Source organism: Camelus ferus, chromosome 7 (genome assembly GCF_009834535.1).
Source record: "Camelus ferus isolate YT-003-E chromosome 7, BCGSAC_Cfer_1.0, whole genome shotgun sequence".
In the NCBI taxonomy this organism is placed as follows: Eukaryota; Metazoa; Chordata; class Mammalia; order Artiodactyla; family Camelidae; genus Camelus; species Camelus ferus.
The window spans coordinates 2,335,641-2,353,967 of record NC_045702.1 but is presented as its reverse complement, the minus strand read 5'-3'; the positions used below and the strand labels follow the sequence as shown (position 1 = coordinate 2,353,967).

The 18,327-nt window shown below is 46.0% G+C and overlaps 1 protein-coding gene across 1 annotated transcript in view; it reads left to right on the top strand.

Moving 5' to 3' along the window:
* Positions 1–18,327, top strand: part of RBM33 (RNA binding motif protein 33) — a 103,217-nt gene that overhangs the window by 58,606 nt on the left and 26,284 nt on the right. Inside the window, 6 exon segments of the mRNA XM_032483021.1 lie at positions 7,360–7,492; positions 7,885–8,228; positions 9,478–9,774; positions 11,083–11,325; positions 11,327–11,371; positions 14,516–15,151. Of these exon segments, the coding sequence (XP_032338912.1) occupies positions 7,360–7,492; positions 7,885–8,228; positions 9,478–9,774; positions 11,083–11,325; positions 11,327–11,371; positions 14,516–15,151 (1,698 nt within the window).

The following is an 18,327-nucleotide window of genomic DNA, read 5'->3' as shown; positions in this document are numbered from 1 at the left end:
GATTTCCACGGCTCTCTGACTTCACTTGGTGAGCACATACTGGTTTTCTTGGCTCTGAAGCGCACACACACAGTCTCACACCATTACATGTGCACATGTGACTGTGAAACAGACAGGTAAGGGGGTGTGAAAGTAAGTCCCTCCCACTGCTGTTCCTACCCAGCAGTGGGTAGCGTAGGGGTAAGTGTGCGTGCCCTGGGGGCTGAGTCCGGGCTCCAGGGCTTTCTAACCTTGTCCCTTGTTCAGGTCATTGAGGTTCTCTAAAGACTTCCCTGAGTAGGGTTGAGTGAGACGGCAGAGAAGCTCTCTGCAGAGTCAGCCAGTAGCAGTGGTGCGGGCTGAGGGGGTCTGGGAGCTCAGGACTAGGTAAAGGCACGGGGGTGCAGCCCAGGGAGGTGGTGCGGCTGGGCTGTGCTTTGGTCTCAGGTAAGTCTCCAGCCGTGGCCTGATCCCGGGGGTAGAGCTCTGGAGCGTAAGTCCTCCCTCAGAGTTGTCCGTCCTGGGGCCGAGGGCACGGGCCGTGTCAGGCAGTCCTTGGCAAAGCAGCCTGCACCTGCCAGGACGGCCCTTGCAGCACCTGAGGATGTGGCCCAGCGCGATAAAGGAGACCTTGCGTGTCCAGCACGAGAGCGTCAGGGGGGTGAACTGACCTAACAGCCCCAAGCCCTCAGCAGTTCGGCACCATGAAGTTTATTTTTCACTCAAATAACCCTCTGGGTGTCCTCCTCTGCCCCTCAGAGGCCTCTCTCTCCATCCGTTGCAGGTGGGCAGAGAGTGGGATTATTCACAGGAGGTTGTCTTTAATTGACCAGGTCTGGAACTGGCCCCCGTCACTTCTGCTCACATGCCATTTACCAGAACTTGGTCACATGGCCAGTCAGCCTGCGGTCCTCCTGTGTGGTTTTACGATGGTCATGTGTCTTACATGTGCGTGATTCCTCAGTTAGATCCACAGCCAAGAAAGGGAAGATGGCCTGGGCTGCTGCCTTAACAGCAGTGTTGGAAGTACACCCCACCAACTCTCCACCTAGTTTCCATGCTGGGAGACAGTTGTAGGGTGAAGACGAGTGTCCACGTTCATGTCGCTTTTCCTCTCTCATTATATGACACCGTCACAGTGCAGGCTAAAATCATTCCCACCCTACAGGTAAGTCAGAGAATGAGAGTCTGTTGATCTCGGCTTCTCTTTGGTCCTGCTGCGCTACATGTGTTCCTGGTCTGCTCAGCTCAGGAGCCTTGGGGATTGATTGCCAGCAGTCTAGGTCAGCAGATTCTAACCTCCTTTATTTCCTTACCTCCTTTATTCAGCCACCCACTGACTGTGTGCTCCGAGGCAGCCAGCTCTGCAGCCTGCTGTGATCAGATGGGCGCTAGGCTGCCCTTGCTTACAGAGGCAGGCAGTTCATTCATCCATGACGTGTTTATACGACTCTGTGTGCCAGGGTCTGTGCTGAGCATGGAAGTTCACTGGTGAATAAAACAGACACGGTCTCACCCGCACAGCTCCGTCAGCTGAAGGGTAGAGAGAAGTGGGATTTGAGGAAGATTAAGGAGGTGAAATTACTAGTACTCAGTAGTACCTTATCTGTGAAGGCTTTCTGGTTTGAACTCGAAGGAGAGCTCAGGAAGGGGATCTGTGCTGATTTGTCTTTTACGTTGAAGGGAAACATGTAAACCGTCGGAACCCATATAGTAATATTTGCGGTCTGGAGTGCTATCTGCAGAACTGTCACGTAAGGACGACAGTGACAAGCACAGCGAGCTCTTGCTGTTGGCTGGGTGCTGTTGTAAGTACTTTGCCCGCGTTCCATCTTCTCCCACGAGGAAGGTACTGTCCGTTACCGCTATTTTACAGGTGAGGGAAACCGAGGCCCAGGGAGGTTCGATCACGTACACAAAGCTATGCCAGTGGGTGGGAGGGCTGGAAGACACAGGCTGAGAGAGCCCGCTGGTCTAGCTCTGGAGTCCACTTTCTCAGTCACTGATGGCTTTAGGACAGAGGATCATTTGGAAGTGAGAATAAAGTTCTAGTTCAGTATTACTGATGAAGAAAGAATTCTGGGGTCTGTTTTCTGTATTGCTAACATTTGAATGCCTTTGTATATGCAGTCAGCACGTGGATGATTAGTAAAAAGAAGGTTTGGGGAAGAGAAAAATCACAATATTAAAATTCAAAAGGGGGGAGATTTATGATTCCAGTATATTTTCAGTTTAATACCAAAAAATATCTTTAGAAGTTAATACTCAATATAATCTTCCAGGAAATCTGAAAGTGCTTAGCGACTTGAGAAGTAATATACCTAGTTCTCAGGGCAGCTTGAAATTTTTATTCTGAACTAACCACATCAGTCTTTTGAGTTCATTCTCATAATTCAGTAACTGCTTCCTTTTAGAAAAGGATGAAGAGGGGTGTTAAGGAGAGAACACTTCCCTGGTCTCAACCTGTGGCTAAGTAAAAGTCAAAATTTAACAAACCTTCTGCTTACAGTCTACTTTTCCACTTACATTCTGCCTTATCTGTAATGAGAAAACCTGTCTTTATGAGGGCTTGAAATTAACTGTCTAATGGAAGGAGGAAAGAAGGTTATAAAGAGCCTGTTGCCGCTGCAGCCATGTGGCGGTGCCGTTCAGAACTTCATCAGTGGGGGGTGAGACTTGAGGCACTAAAATGCGATCATGGAATTCATACATAACCACAGCTTGCAGAAGGAACTGTGCATTTTCCAATTCTCTGTAAGCCCAGCATGATGTGAGCCTGGCAAGAAAAGCAGCAGTAAACATCAGGGCTTCACATGTTAAATAATGAAGAAAGCCCTGTTTGGTAGTCAGGTCAGAAAAGTCAGGAACCTCTTCCCAGCTTGTAACTGTGAGCAGAAATCAGGGATGCAGGATGAGGAGACTCCGTCACTCCCTGACTCCTCTGCCGCTGGCGGAGGAAGCGGCTCTGGAGCGGCGCTCCTGCACGCGGGCCTGAGTCCTGCCTGCGGCTGTGATGCTGCGGACCACGCGCGTCCCGCAGTGACCCTCCGAAGTGGGGCTGGGCTGGGCTGGGCGGAGGGAGCGCGCCGCGCCGCCGCATGGGGGGACGACGGTGTTCTCAGCGACGCGGGCTACGCTCTGCTCTACCCTCTGCTGGAATTAGTGAGATGGTTGTAAGTTGGTGAAAAGTTCCCATAGTGAGTGCTGCTGCTTCCTGGCTGTTCGTACAACCCAGTACTTAAGGGCTAAGTGGACGTAGCCCCAGTGGACTTCCCTTTCTCCCCTCCATCCTTCTTTCTGACACCGTCTCCCTGTCTGTGCTTTTCTGTCAACTCATGGCCGTAGTGGTGACTGATAGGGCTGGTGGGGCATGAGTCCTGGAGTCTCCTGCCTATGGTGCAGATGACAGCTGGTCAGCAAGTCTGCAGTGTGGAGCTTTCCACTGCTGTTACAATTCCACACACTGCTCCTATTGTTTTAGTGAAAAATCTGACCAAATGCAGTAATAGAGTGAGACAAATTTTTTTTAACGAATAGACTGCTGCTAAAAATTAGCATCGAGCACATGATTCACACTAGAAAATTCTCTGTAGCCACAGGAGAATGAAAGCAGAGGGGACAAAGAGGAAGCCAGACGCCGGGAGTGCCGAGGGGAGGGGCACCCGGCAGGGGTGAGGAGCACCTTTCCTGATAGAAGGGTTAGAGGGGGCAGCTGGTGAGGGCTGAGGGGCTGGAAGCCGCTCAGAGGTGGGAGCACAGCCTGGGCAGGAGGAGGAGCTGACCGGGAAGAGGGGAGAAACCACGAGAGACGTGGAGGGCCAGGTGACGGTAACAGAGCCTTGCAGTGGTTCCGATTCTGTGTAGGGGGTTTCACCCACAGCACTCAGCAGTCTCTAGAGAAGTGGGATGCTGGGGGCTGCCTGTGGCCATGGTCTCCGGAAACTGGTGAGGCAGCAACACAGGCGGTTGGTGAGAGAGTGGGGGAGGAACAGGAGGAAATGGAAGTTTCTTTACACGTTTTGGCAGAAACAGAAGCACAGAGTGAACTTGTTCCAAAGAAGTCAGTGGAACATGGCAGTTTGTACATGACGCGGTGGTCTCCAGGGTTCCCAGTTCTGTGTTGGTTGTAGATGATCCTTTTCATATCTAAGTCAAGGGGAAAAGATTGGTTTTTAGAACACCCAAATGCAGTAATTTTGATTAGATTTATATCATACGGATTGAAACTTTTCCTGCTGCATTTTAACTTGCTTTTCTTGAATATTGAAATCTGTGACTTTAAAAAAAAATGGTGTCACTTTGGACAAATTATTTAATGTCCCCAGTTGTGAAATGGGACCTAGAGCCCCGTCACCACTGTGCTATGTGCGCACGAGCTCAGGCGGTCCTACGCTTCGCCCAGGGCCTGCTGTGCAGGGTGTGAGCCGCGGGTGAAGGCCGCCGCGGGTGTGCTCAGGTCCTCACCCATCCTTACTCTTAAGTGCATGCTCAGTGTTGGCCTCACTAGGGTTGTTTATTTAAATCCTGTGCAAATCACTGCAGTTGTTAGTCACCGTATGGTAGAAGTGTGTCCGGGGTATTGGCTCACATACACACACAGGCTGAGAATCCTTGTTAAATAGAAAGAATTATCACCCACTCTTGTTGCTTCAGAATAGGCCTGCCAGACCCTAGCCCTGGCTCTGACTCGATTCTCAAGTCTCCAGCCTGGCTCCCACTGGGCTGTCAGAGCAGCCTGACACTGAATCCGGGTAACTACACCACGGAAGCACACAGCGAGTCCTAGACCCTGCGTTTCACCAAACCACTCCTCAGGTCTCCCTGCCCTGGACCGTCCTGACGCTCCCCCGTGCAGATGGCAGGTGGCGCCAGCGCTGGTCCAGGTTCAAGACATAGACAGACCTGCGGCCCCTCCCTGGCGTGGCAGCCCTCCTCCGATGGGCCGCTTCCCTGCCCCAGGGGCTTTCGTGGGGCTTCTTGTGGTGCCTTTCTGTGGCTGGGATCTACTGTTGGTAAGCTAAAACCGCATGGAAAATACATACATTTCACTTTCAAAAGATTTTTAAATTTCATTATTTCTTTTACCTTTTACACCAGCTTATTTTAGGTAGTGGTACTGTTAATGAGCCTAACCTGTCCCTTCTGTGTTTATCTGTTTGAAACTCTTCCTTGGTGTCCTCTCCTCCAGAAGAGTGACAGTCAGGTGTGCATCAGAATACTTTAAGGAACAAAGCTGTACATTTGAAAACAGGTTTTACTTAGGTGAGTGTTGCTAATTTGTGTAGTCAAGTTGCATGGATGAGAGGCAGCATGGCCAGTCACACCTTGCCACAAACCAGACGGCAGACAATTTTAAATTTTATTTTCTGGGCCACTCCAAGAAAAATGGTTTAAACTTTAAAAAAAAAATAATGACAGGACTTTGATTGCTAGCTTATTATCATCCAGAAAGCTGTAAAGATTATTTGAGAACAGTTTTTGAAATACATGTATATGTAAGAAAAAAGGTCTGTAGGACTATAGACAGAATACTAACGCTGTATTCTAGAAAGAAATACTTTATTAATAAATCTTCTTGTAAAGTTACCTGGCAAAACATCCATGCAGATGCATACCATGTGTTTCATTGGCGTCACACAAAAATAAGAGTAGTTTTAGAACAAGAGGAAGGCCTGTGTGGTGGGAGAAGGGGCGGGCCCACTGAGCCTCCTCGTGCGGTCTGATCGGCAGCACCGTCTGCAGCTGACGCCTGGAGCTGGTTTTCTCCCTGGCATGTTACTGAGTGAAAATAGTGAATGTTGAAGAATGTCCTGTTTCAAAGCGTCGTACCAGTAAAGTCTCAAATTACCATTATGAGAAACTGTGTACACTTATTGGGGATGAGAAAACCTTCATGATTCAGTATGCGTGTGTACAGCATGTATTCTCAGTATACAGCTCACGTGTCTCGGTTCCTGGTGTTCATCACTTCAGCTGATGCCTTTATCTAGAGTGAGAAGTAGCGCTCCCTACTGTCAGATGCCAGACGCTGACGCCGCGGGAATGTTCTTGATTTCAGCTGAACGAACAGACAAAGACTGCAGGAGGCATGGCTTTGGGGCTTTCTGTTCCACGTGTCTTAGGACAGTGTGTTTTTGTAAAGATGCGGTATTTGTGTTTAAACGTAATTTTGTTAATGGCATGTAGCCAATAGTCGTCTGGGTTTGTAGTGTTTATTCTAGTGTTTATTTTGCTTTATTCTTACAATGTTGTGGATAGAGCAGACCTTTAAGGAAAGAAGGAAGGGAAATGTAGTTTGCAAAAAAGCATTTTCAATATTATAATACGATGTCACGTTTAGAGAGAACAGCTAATTGTATTAGTAATAAAAATGACAGAAGTCAATAGAATTTTAGATTGATAAGAAAGAAATACGATCTTTGAAAAGTGAGAAATACTGCAAAGATCGAGGTGTTATTAAATGAAAATTATTTTGATGATACAGCATGTGTAATTAATGAATTCCTTCTGGAAAAGGAAGTAGAAAAAACTTGTGAGGCTTTCTTTAAATTTCTCATCCAAAAATATGAGGCTTTCTTAAGCAAATGTGGTGTTTAAAAAATCTCTGTAAACACTCGAAAGGCCAATTAGAAAATGAAGTAATTTTTTAAAAATTGAGGTATAGTTGATTTTCAGTATTGTATTTCAGTTGTACAGCACAGTGATTCAGAATTTTTACAGATTATACTCCATTTAAAGTTGTTATAAAATATTGGCTAAAATATGAAGTAATTTCAGTTTGTAGAGTTCTAGTAGCATGAAGTTATTTAAAAAAATGGTAATCTATAAAAGTTCAAAATTTTTTTATCCAGGAAATCTGTATATTTTTTATAGTAATGTGGTTTCTTAAACATTTCATTTTCCTGGTTCGTCAGAGATTGCCGATTTTTGTTAAGGTCCATGTTCAATTTCTTTTTCTTGTTTTGAAGTAAAGCAGCTTCATAGCTGTGGATTATGGTTGTGTTAAAAAAGTAGCAAAGAACAGCACGTTTGAGAAGATAAATGTCAGGAGCATCAAAAGCAAACATTTAGTCTCTCAGACGAATGGGCGAGAGGTCAGTAACTGCGTGACTTCAGTGAGCTCAACAGCAGTGTTCTCCTAGTGCCGGACTGCTGCTGAAACTCTGAATTATGTTCTAGATGCTGCATTTTTGTGCTTGACGGTTTCGTTGTGTCAGAATCCCCTGTTTGGTGACATGAGGTTATGTACATGTAGGAGAAAGGGTTACAGGAGATGAGCTACTTGGATGTTTTCAGAGGAAAACTTAGAAACATGTACAGCTTTCTGAAAATTGCAGTTTCTTTGCCTGCCTTTCACCCTCTTTTCCTGTTGTCCTTTAGGGCCCTCCAGAGTTTCCACAGCACACACCTGGACCTGTTCCCAACAATTTCAGCCAACCCCCGCGGCTTCCTCTTCAGGACCAGTGGAGGGCCCCGCCCCCTCCCCAGGAGCGAGACCCCTTCTTCTTAGGAGGTAAAGAGGGCACAGAGTAACGGAACGAAGCTGTACTGGGCCGTGTGCCTGAACGCTGTCTATGTTTTAAACAGTGTTTAGCTCCCAGTAGGAGATCTCTTTAATAGTGTCAGATTTCTGTGCCATGGCCCTTCTGCCTGTCATTTCAAATGCTAAAATTGGACATTATTGGTATCTGAAATGTGACAGCCTCGTACAGAGGAAGAAAGTGTCTATAGAAAATGACTAATGAAGCAATCTAGAAATAAGAGGCAAAATCTAGAATTCCTTTTAGATATCCAGCCACCACTTGTGAGTGATTTTTGTCCATAGTAGAACAGTACGTGAAAGTGACTTCTGTGAAGTGCGTGTTCTGTGCATCCAGAGGGTAACGATGTTGCCCCACCCCTCAGTTTCAGGTGAACCGAGGTTCCCAAGTCATCTCTTCCTGGAGCAACGAAGTCCCCCGCCACCACCACCACCTCCCACGCTTCTTAGCAGTGGTCACCCGGTGCCCACGCCCAGTCCCTTACCGTTCACCCAGCCCGGACCAGCGTTTAATCAGCAGGGACAGCAGCCCGTGTTCCCCAGAGAGAGGCCCGTGAGGCCAGCCCCCCCGCCACCAGGTCCGGTGGGGATTCTCCACTTCAGCCAGCCGGGGCCCGCCGCCGCACGGCCGTTCCTTCCGCCTCGACAGCCCTTCCTGCCCGGCCCCGGACAGCCCTTCCTGCCCGCCCACACACAGCCTAATCTTCAGGTATGGGTCCCGAGCTGCGTGGAGGGGGTGCCTGTGGCTGTGGGTCTTGGTGTCTCATAACTGAAGTCAAGAAGTTTCCCTTTGCTATTCTAGTCCGCTGAGACGTAGAGAGGAAGTAAGAACAAGAGGAGTAAACACTAATGTGTTCTTTATTACAAACTTTCTTGACAGTATCGTCAATCTCCTTAATCATAGGAGAAAAGGAAAAAGTGTCATTTTGGGGGAAATAAAGCATTTCCCCAGTATTAAGATTTTGTAAAGGATATACTGTATACCGCTAATAAAATTAAGGCATGTTTTGATACCGCCTGTGCTCATCACTGCAAGAGTCTTAAAAGGGCTGCCGGGAAGTAAGATTACGTTTCAGAGCATGTAGTGGTGGGAAAGGAAGTGTTGCCGCTCCCTCATTATCTGAGAGGTTGGAGCGCCCTCTGCTGACGGGCCGTGTACATCCACTGCCTGGAGTCGGCTGTATCTTTCTTACCCGGCGTGTTGCTGGCACTTTATGTTTGCTCCTGAGGTGTACAATGATGATACGCTTGAACCACAAAGAACATGTGTCTAAAGTGAAAAAAGGAAAATGATTATTATTTAAGATGTTAAAGTAGGGTAAAAAGTTTTTGTTTTTCTTTTTACTAAAAAAAAAAATGTAACTGCTGCGTCTCCGTCGCAGGAGTAAGTGTAGATCAGCACTTTAAAGGGAGTTAGGTCATGCCGTCCGCTAGACACTGTCACTGTTAACATCTGGGTGCGCACAGCTGTTTCAGTCTTTTTAGTACGCGCATCGTCACCACTGTGCTTTTCTTCCCAGTTAACGTGTTGTATGATCTCATGCCAGTGCATCAGCTTCCACTGCATCATTTAAAAATACTGCACAAGTTGACATTTCATGGCTGCCACTGTGTTTCACACACATTTACTGGTTTCAGTACTGTGGTATTAGAAATAGTGCTGTAAGAAATATCCTTGAGGTTGTGTTTGCCTGCATCCTAAGTTATTTCCTTAGGATAAATTCCTGGATTTCAGGATTTAAAGGATTTAAAATGCGGGATAGTTGCTTTGGGTTTATTACTGCATTTAAGATAATACTACCTTCATCAGTAAATCTAAACTGGAATTTTAGTACCTCTTGAAGTTTTTTTCTGGTATTGGCTTTGTTTTTTTTTTTTTAAGAAAAGACTGAATTGGAACATAAACAGTATATACATCGTAAACGTTTGTTTCTCTCTCTTTTTTTTTGCCATGGAAGGGGCCCCTGCACCCGCCGCTGCCTCCTCCACACCAGCCCCAGCCGCAGCCGCAGCCGCAGCCCCAGCCGCCGCTCCAGCCGCAGCACCAGCCCCCGCTCCAGCCGCCCCCGCAGCACCAGCCCCCGCCCCAGCCGCAGCACCAGCCGCAGCAGCACCAGCACCACCACCACCTCTCCGTCCCGCCTCCGCCCCTGCTGCCCATGGCCCAGCCGCAGTTCAGGCCTCACATGCCGACGGCTCAGCCTCAGCCGAGCGCCAGTCGCGTGCAGTGCCCCCAGCGCCAGGGGCTGAGGCATGTGAGTGTCCACCGCCCCCGGCTGTCTTCCGGGGATGCCTTTCCCGTGTCTAGATGCTCCTGTAGTGATAGGTGATCCTATTCATTGACACATAACTTTAGAAAATATTCTTGGGTAATAGTCATTCTACCTTTGCCAGTGGCTGCTTATTTGGTACGTAGATTGTCTCCTTGGGCAGTGTATGAATTAGTAAGTGAATTCAGGAAGAATTTACTGAATACCCTTTGTTGTCGGGCACTGCTCTAGTTCCTGGGAATACAGCAGTGAACAAAAGAGACACATTTGCTGCCTTCCGGGAGCTTATGTGTAACTGTGAGGGATGACCATGTTTACTCGTGAGGTTGTGCTCTCAAGTACCATCAGCACGTGTGGGCTGTCAGGCGTTGAAGGACACTGGCCGTGGTCATTGTTACTGCCTTATCCACCATTAAATAACTACCTGTAAAGAGGCTGATGGTTCCAGGCTGTAGGGTGAGGCAGGGTTTTCCCTTTAGTCCTGTTCCTTTTGACCTTGAGTTTTAAGCATGTCACTTAGCTACTTTTAATCTCAGTTTTCTTTACACCTGCCTCTTTGTTTCTAAAGTAACACTGAGACTAAAATGATACAAGAAATAAGAAAGAATTTCTAGATCTGGGAAGAGGGTGCTCTGTTACCTGGGTTTTATCTGGTAAGAACAATGGCAGGCTGCGTCCCCAGCCTCGAGCTGAGCCGTCCTGGCTGCGGCCCTCCCCCAGCCACCTCACATGTCTGTAAGCTCCTCTAGGTGTCAGGTCTACTGTGAGGAATCCTGAGGATGAACGTGACTGGGAATTTCCTCCCCGGTAAAACCTGCAAGCGTCTTTCTCCTCCAGGGAGTGGTTTTCCTTAGGACACTAACTTAATGCTTTGTTCTCTTCTGTTCTGCTTTGAATTTAAGGGACCCGTTGACCGTGGTGGCACCATGAGCCCCGCTGACTCCTTGTGTGGGAGTCCTTGTGGCTCTTTCGATTGTATTAAAAACGTCAGTCCCCGTCCTCTGAGGCATCAACTGCCATCACCTGGTGTAACACCCGTGAAGAGGAGCCTGTCTGTGGGCAGGGGTGGCACCTTTATCAGTCCCAGTCCCTGCTAGTAAGGTGTGCTGCCGCACAGAGCAGGAACATTCGTGCGTGGAAAAAATACTTGCTAGTGGGAAGATACCTGTCCCCTAAAGGAGGAGTCACTTACTCCGTTAGAGTGATTTTTTTAAGCATTTTTATCTAATGTACCTTTTTGTTTCTTCTCCCAAGTTTCTAGTTGTAATAAGAATTTCTTTCTTCTTGTTGTAGAATTCAGCTTCTCAGAATGTAACCAAACGACCAATGCAGCAGATGCAGCCAACTGCTCCAAGAAATAGTAACTTGCGTGAATTACCAATAGCACCATCACACGTCATAGAGATGAGTAACAGTCGCTGCTCCTCCACACCCGCGGCCCAAGTAAAACCCACTGTTGGCACTTCAGCGCCCACGAGGCCCGGGGCGGGGCCCAGGAGCACGCAGGGGAAGGCTGCGGTGACGGCCAAGCCAGCCAGGCCCTGTGGTTCAGCCTAAAGAAGAAGCAAAGACAGAACCGGAGGTGGGACTTTCTGAGTTAAAAGATAGTATTTGGTCTCACACAGGAGGCCTTATAATCATCCTGTACCTCTTAGTTCACTCTCAGACAGCGAGTTCTTCACAAAATCTTCCACTTTTTTTTTTTTTTTTAACTGGGTCCTTCTTTAACCCAGCAGCGTGCTCACACAGGACACACTTTCATCCTCCCTGGTCCAGTGTTAGGTTGTATGTGCGCATTTATGCGGTCACAGTGTTCCATAGTGTTCCAGAATCTGTGTATGTCAGGGACCTTAGTAAACGATTTCTCTGAAGGGCCCAGGAAATAAATATTTTAGGTTTTACAGTCCAGATTGCTCACCTCTGCTGTGCTAGCATGAAAGCAGGTATAGACAGTTCTTAGGTCAGCGGGCGTGGCTGTGCTCTGGTAAGACTTTACGCCTGAGCCAGGTGTGGGCCCGATTTGGTGCATGGGCTGTAGTTAGCTGACCCCTGCTGTGGACTGTTAGGTTTCTGTGACTCTTTCTTCTTCTGTACCAGGAACTACAAGGAGGTAGGACCCCTTTTACTTTTGGCCTTTAAATAAGATTTTTGGGGGGTTTGTTTTGAATTGTATGTATTGCTGACTTCTAAATAGGCGTAGTATTGTAAGAATAAATAATAAATGTAAGTCAGTATTCTACATGCTTTCCTATTGACTTACTAGCTTTGGCTTCTGTGTTCTGTTTTGCTTAAAAGTGGCTCAGTATTAGTGCAGTACTAGGTCATGAACGTTTAAACTGTTTCACGCTAGTAAAATTTACATCTGGGACATACCCCTTGAAGCTACTGGTCTCCTGTAAAAGAAGTGAGTGTGCTTGTTTGATGCTTCCCTGAGGTGGAGATGTAGTTCCTGGCTGCTCCCTAGAAATACAGATGTAAAAGTTGGACGGTATCTGGATAACGTAGGTTCTAACAAAGTGCAGGCGTCCAGTGCGGCGTCGGTTAGAAGCACCCTTGGCAGGTAGCCCCCCACCGCTAGCAGTGTGGCCCTGAGCAAGCAGCCGCAGTGCTCACAAGTGCTGGCTTCCTTAGTTATTGGGTGTGCGAGCCTGCGATGTGGCAGAGATCAGTATGTGCAGGTTACACTAATATTGGCAAAATTTGTATAGAAGGTAATGAATATCATGTATTAACTTACTGTGTAAAAAGAATGGCACAACGAGTGTCCTTAGATAAGACTAAGCAGGTTGTTTTCATAATCACCATAACCGGCACTTAACGCTGGGTTTACCTTTCAGTCAGTGAAACTGGGATTGGTAGTGGTCAGATTTTCTTCTAATAAATTGCTGTAGTGGCTGTAATAATGTTACCAAATCAGAAATGTAAACATAATGTGATGAAAGTATTGAGTTAACATTTAATAACATTGATTAGAAGAAGGGTGACATTTCAGTTTTAAAATCAATATATAAAAATGTAGATTTAGAAACTGGTTTGAGGTAGTTTATATAAAGAAATATTTGGTAAATATTTTGTCCTGCTTTTAGTTTATGTAGCTAGCTCCTCACTCACATGTAGGGACAGCTTTGGCTCAGGAAAATGAAGTCACATATACTTCCATAATAGCTGGCTAAATAAAATGAGAAAGGAGGCTTTTTAGGTGCACCGCTGGCCACATCTGACTGTCCCTCTCCTAACAGTTGATTTTAGTACGCCCCTGAAAAAGTCTTCTGTGGAGTCAGATGCTTTGTGCATGACATGGAACTTGCGGGTGGCCATAGTGTGCATGGAGTGTCTTAATTTGTTTGCTTTTAATTTTCTCTCTACATAGAAGGGGACCAGGAGTAAAGATTTTTTTACTTTTTAAAGTGTTCTGTTTGTTCTGCTTAGGTAAATGTGGTGTATCTTCTTGTACTCAGCCTACTGATAATGACGTAGTAAAGGATAAATCTATTTAGAAGTATGTCTACCTATATTCTTGGAACATATTTTAACTCTTTTTTGATTGCTTGGGGGAGAACCCTAGTGAATATTAATTATTCCCGTGTTTTAAACTGTCGGCCAATTTCCCTGGAATACCCTGGCCCCTGTGCTTTTTGAACTTCTTTTTTCTGTCTTCTCCTTAATATCACTTCTAGCTCTGTAACCTACCTGTGTAGCCCTCATCTACCTTCAAAATTGCTGTTTCAGATCTGTCCTCGACTTTGAAATTAGGTGACTGAGTTGGTCAGAATTGCTTCTAAAGTGACAAGGGAAGCCCCAGTGAGGGTTGGCCCCATGCCTCGTAGATCAAGGTGCCCGGGCTCTGGGGGCCCCAGCCAGCTCCTCCTGCGTTTTTGTTTCGACTCCCACCTCGTAAGGTCTCTTTGTGAGCAGCTGAATTCCGGGGAGAGTAAATCCTAGTATATTCTTACATAAAGGGTCTGTGAATGAGGATAGCTACAGTTTTTTTTAAGAAAATTATTACAAGTTTTAACAAACGGTCAACTTTCAATAAACTTTCCTCTTTGGATGCTTTTTTTTTTTTTTTCAAGTTACAGACTTTTTCAAAGATTTTCTGGTAGACTTTCAGAATGCTGTGGGGCTGGCATGTTAAAGGCACTCCTTATATACCATTAATATTCCAGTACTGCAGTTGGCAGCATTTTGATTCTGAGAGTGCATGAGTTCAAGGTCACAGAGATTGACTTGTGCTGTTCATTATAAGCAATTATTCTGTGACAAATGAGTTTGAGATCAGGCTGAAAATTCTGTACGAAAAATCAATAGTTCTAATCAGGCCCTTTCAGGTCATTTATACCCCACCTTTTGTTGGTTTGTCAGGGAAGAGCCAGATAAAACCTGTGTGACAGCGAGGCCTCCTGACTGTTGCAGTTTCTATTTCAAACATATTTTGATATCTTAAATGAATAGTTTAATTGGTTTCAAACTTGTAAATGAGTGGAAATTTACATTATTTCATTTTTAATATTCTGATAAGATTTTCCAAATTAGCTTTAGCTGTGTAATTTTTTCTTCACTCCCCAGAGGAAGGAGTTGCACTTAAAGTCGATAAGCAGATTTTGAATGGCTTCTTTCAAATCCCAAATTAAAGGGTTTTTAGAAAGTGCATTTTCATGGTTTTGAAATAGACTGGAATGGTCACCCAGCCTTGTACTCCGAGTAAACCATGTGTTTTCTGTTTCAGTTTCCTGATGAAGATGAAGAGACGAGGTTATACCGCTTAAAGATAGAGGAACAGAAGCGCCTCCGGGAGGAGATCCTGAAGCAGAAGGAGCTGCGGCGGCAGCAGCAGGCGGGCGCGCGGAAGAAGGAGCTGCTCGAGCGGCTGGCGCAGCAGCAGCAGCTCTGCCCGCCCGCGGCCCCGGCCGAGCCGGAGGAGCCGACAGCTTCACCATCGCCCACCAACGGTACCCCGCTGCTCCCCTTCCCGGGGGCACAGGTCAGACAGAATGTGAAAAACAGACTTCTCATGAAAAACCAAGATGTCACTGTTTCAAACGTTCCGCCCAAAACATCCAATTTTGTGCCATCTGGTGCTCACGTGCAGTATCAAGGACAGCAGATGAAACCACTGAAACATCTGAGACCGGCCAGACCCGTACCTCAGAGCCCAGCTCAGCACAAAGCCCTGCAGGTAAAACCTGCAGACGGCGAGGGGCTGCCACCCCCTTCGCAGACTGCTCGAGTGGCGGCCCTCCAGGGCCGGCCCCCGGAGGTCAAGCCTGGCGCGAAAAGGACTGTCATGCACCGGGCCAGCAGCGGTGGCGGAGATGGGCCGCATGTCAGCTCCAAGGTCAGGGTGATTAAGTTGTCAGGCGGGGTAAGTTGACGAGGTTACCGGTACCTCTTGGCATCTGCGCTTCGCTTAGAGTGTCCTGATTCCTAGAGAAGGTTCCGAAGGAAGGCGTGTGCAGTCACCTCTCACAGTCACGTGCCACAGCCTCTGCCTGCTTGAAGCTGATGTGACAATTGTCATTCGGATTCTTCTTTCAGCTGGGACCCATGTTTCAGTGTCTCTTTGGGGTCTTAGTGAAAGACCAGTGTGACAGTTCCTAAATTAGACGTTTCTCAGTTTTAGCTTCTTTTTATAGATAATTTATGATAGAATCATCGAGTTTGTTTTAAAAGTAAAATTTCCTTTATGACAAAAACAAATAATTATGTGTAGCTTTAGATTCAGTGAGCAGCTGTGGCGGGGTGGGGGGCAGTGTGTGTGTTGTGTGTCTGCTTTTAAGCAGTACTGTTCCAAAGACTGTCCTGTCTTCCCTTTCAATCTAATTTCCCCCATTTGAGGGAAAAAGGGATTAACAGAATTCTAAAGTGAAATCATGTGTGATCTTACACGTACTTTCCAAAGTGGAGCACGTGTCATTTCTTTCTTGACTTTTAAACAGTGCTCATTTTAGACCATTTCCAGTAAAGTACAGGAATTGCAGTTTTCCACTGCAGTTTGGGTAAGTTCAGTACTTGAAGTTGCTGCAGATAGGGTCCCTTTGCAGAAGATTCTCCCATCAGCAATCTGTAGAATACTTGCTTCCTTTTCCTGCCACGTGGCCTTCACTTAACTACAGAAGACGATGCTTGTCTCTTGCCTTTATCACAGTGACTCTGCAGCAAACGCGCTGTGGCCTGAGCAGCTGCTGTGCTCTCTGACGGCGCTCCCCGCGGTGGGCACTTTGCACTATAAACTGGGGGAGGACGGGGAGAACCCTAAGGCACAGACTCTGGAGCAAACCAGCTACTGACGATTACTTTTAAGCCACAGAGTGTTTACAATAAGTAAAAGGAAAGGAGCTCTAATTCTCAGTGCATCCAGAGAAAGCAGTAGCACATAGGAGCTGGAAGGAGCATCGAGTTGTTTGCTGTGCTGGATTAAGGGCAGTTCATCGTTAGTTGTTTAATTGAGTTTTAGTTTCTAGGTTTGTAGACTAAAGATGGGAAGCATGTGCCAGGAGGAGACTTCTGGTAGACCCAGTCTGTTTTTCCTCCCCTCCATTCCTTGCGATTCAGAACGCTGATAAGCAGGCGGTCTGTATTATAGCACGTTGTTTTACATGAATTTGTTGTCTTTACCCAAAAACCTAAGCATTCATCAGTTTCCACGTGTCTTTGTGGTCTTTTGCTTTTGACCTTGTTTTAGTCGTGTCTTTTCAGTGTCTCCTTTTTCCTATTTGAGCTGTAAATGTGAAAGGACGGGCCCCGGGGCCATGGCTGGGAGTATGCCTTGCCCCTGGGGGGCCGCATGGTGCCGTGTGCCGACGTGGCTGCTGGAAGGTGGGGGCCGCGCGCTCTGGGCCCTGGTGGGCTGGGAGGTGTGGGCCGAGCTCTGCTGTCCACGAACAGCCTTCAAACTACTAAACACCTTTCCTTTAAAAGACTTTATCAATTTTAATTAGTAACAATTTTTTTTAAAGTAAATTAGTAAAGTCTTTTTTTCTGGAGGAAAAAAAATATTTTTTATGTCAGACCATATTCCAAAATCATGCTGTATAGTTTTACAAAACAGACAAGAAAGCGACAGGAATTTTACATGAAAATAGTTCTCTGCCAAACGCTGGAATAGTTTAGCTCTCTTTTTAATTCTTAAGTTAACTAATCAACAAGTTCTGTATCTTAGGATTTAGTTCAGCAACTCCTCCAGTAGCATGTTGGCAGTGCTTGACTTATCAGAAGATCAATGTCTGGAAGAAACAGTATTTCCCTCATGGCCGGCGTTTTTTGTTTTTTGTTGTTATTGTTGTTTGTTTTTTGTGGGGTGCTCGTCTGTTACGTCTTGTCTGTGGGACCCTTAACAGTCATTTCATTCCTTTGAACCCCAGTCTCCAATCTAAGAAGGGGGTGAGTAAGGTTGTAAGGAATAAGTAAATGAAACCAACCGTCTGACACATGGCCAGGTACCTGATTAATGTCCGTTTTCTTTTTGGCCCCTCTCCTAAGGCCCCTTCTAGAAATACATTCCCTGATTTTATGCCAATTAGTAAGTAGTAGCTGCTATTTATCGAGTTTAGCGTGTATTCACTTCATCCTTATGAGTTATTTCCATTTTATGGGTAAATAAATTTGAGGCTCAGAGAAGTTATATTTGTAGCCCAGGACCACACAGCAGCTAATTGGTAGTGAGGCTTCTGAGTCCTGTGCTTTCTACCATTATTTGTCGTAGTAATTTTTGCTGCTTCCCTCTTCTGCTACTTAATTCTGGATTAGAGATAATATTCTACTGTTTCCAGTGAGTGTATAGCAGTCAGAATTGATTCAGAAAATTCTGACTGTGGGCTTGGAGAATAAAGGTAATGGTTAGGGTTCATTTTGCTTGCCAGTCCCACTTAGAGGTGCGGAAAGTACCCTGAGTGGTGAGTAGAGTCAGCTGTGGAATCCGGACTGGCGAGTGGCTGAGTTTCTGTATTCCCGTTCTAGAACCTGTGTGGATGACCTGTTAACAGCCCAGTAACCGCGTGGCCACTAGCCTGGTAGAGTGGGTTGAAGTGAATGGCGGTGTATCCTGGCCCAGTGGAGCTGTGATTTGCTGTGTGCTGTAAATGTATCTTTGGATGTTTCTGTATAAATCAAAGTAGGCCAGATTTTATATTTAAAATGTTGTGTTGGAATCATTAGGGGAATTTGAAATTTTAAAAGACCTTTTGTTAGAAGGCTAATCAGTTTCTGAATTTTAGTTTCTTCTGAACACTTAGATTTTATTTTCTGGATCTGTTAGGTGAGATTTAAAAGGAACAGATTAATGCTGCTTATGAAGAGTGTTAGATATTGGCAAATATGGCTTCTAAAATTCCATTTGCCTCCCCGAATGTTGTTTATATAGTAGTCTACTTAAAGAATTGTATTTGATGGAATGATTCTCTTTTTATTACTTAAAATACGGAAATATTCTCCATTTGCTCATTTCTCAGAAAGCTACTTTGAAGCATTGAATTTTCAGAAACCAAAAGAGCAACCTTGTTAACAGTTTTGTACATAACCAGTACATAATTTAGAAAAATT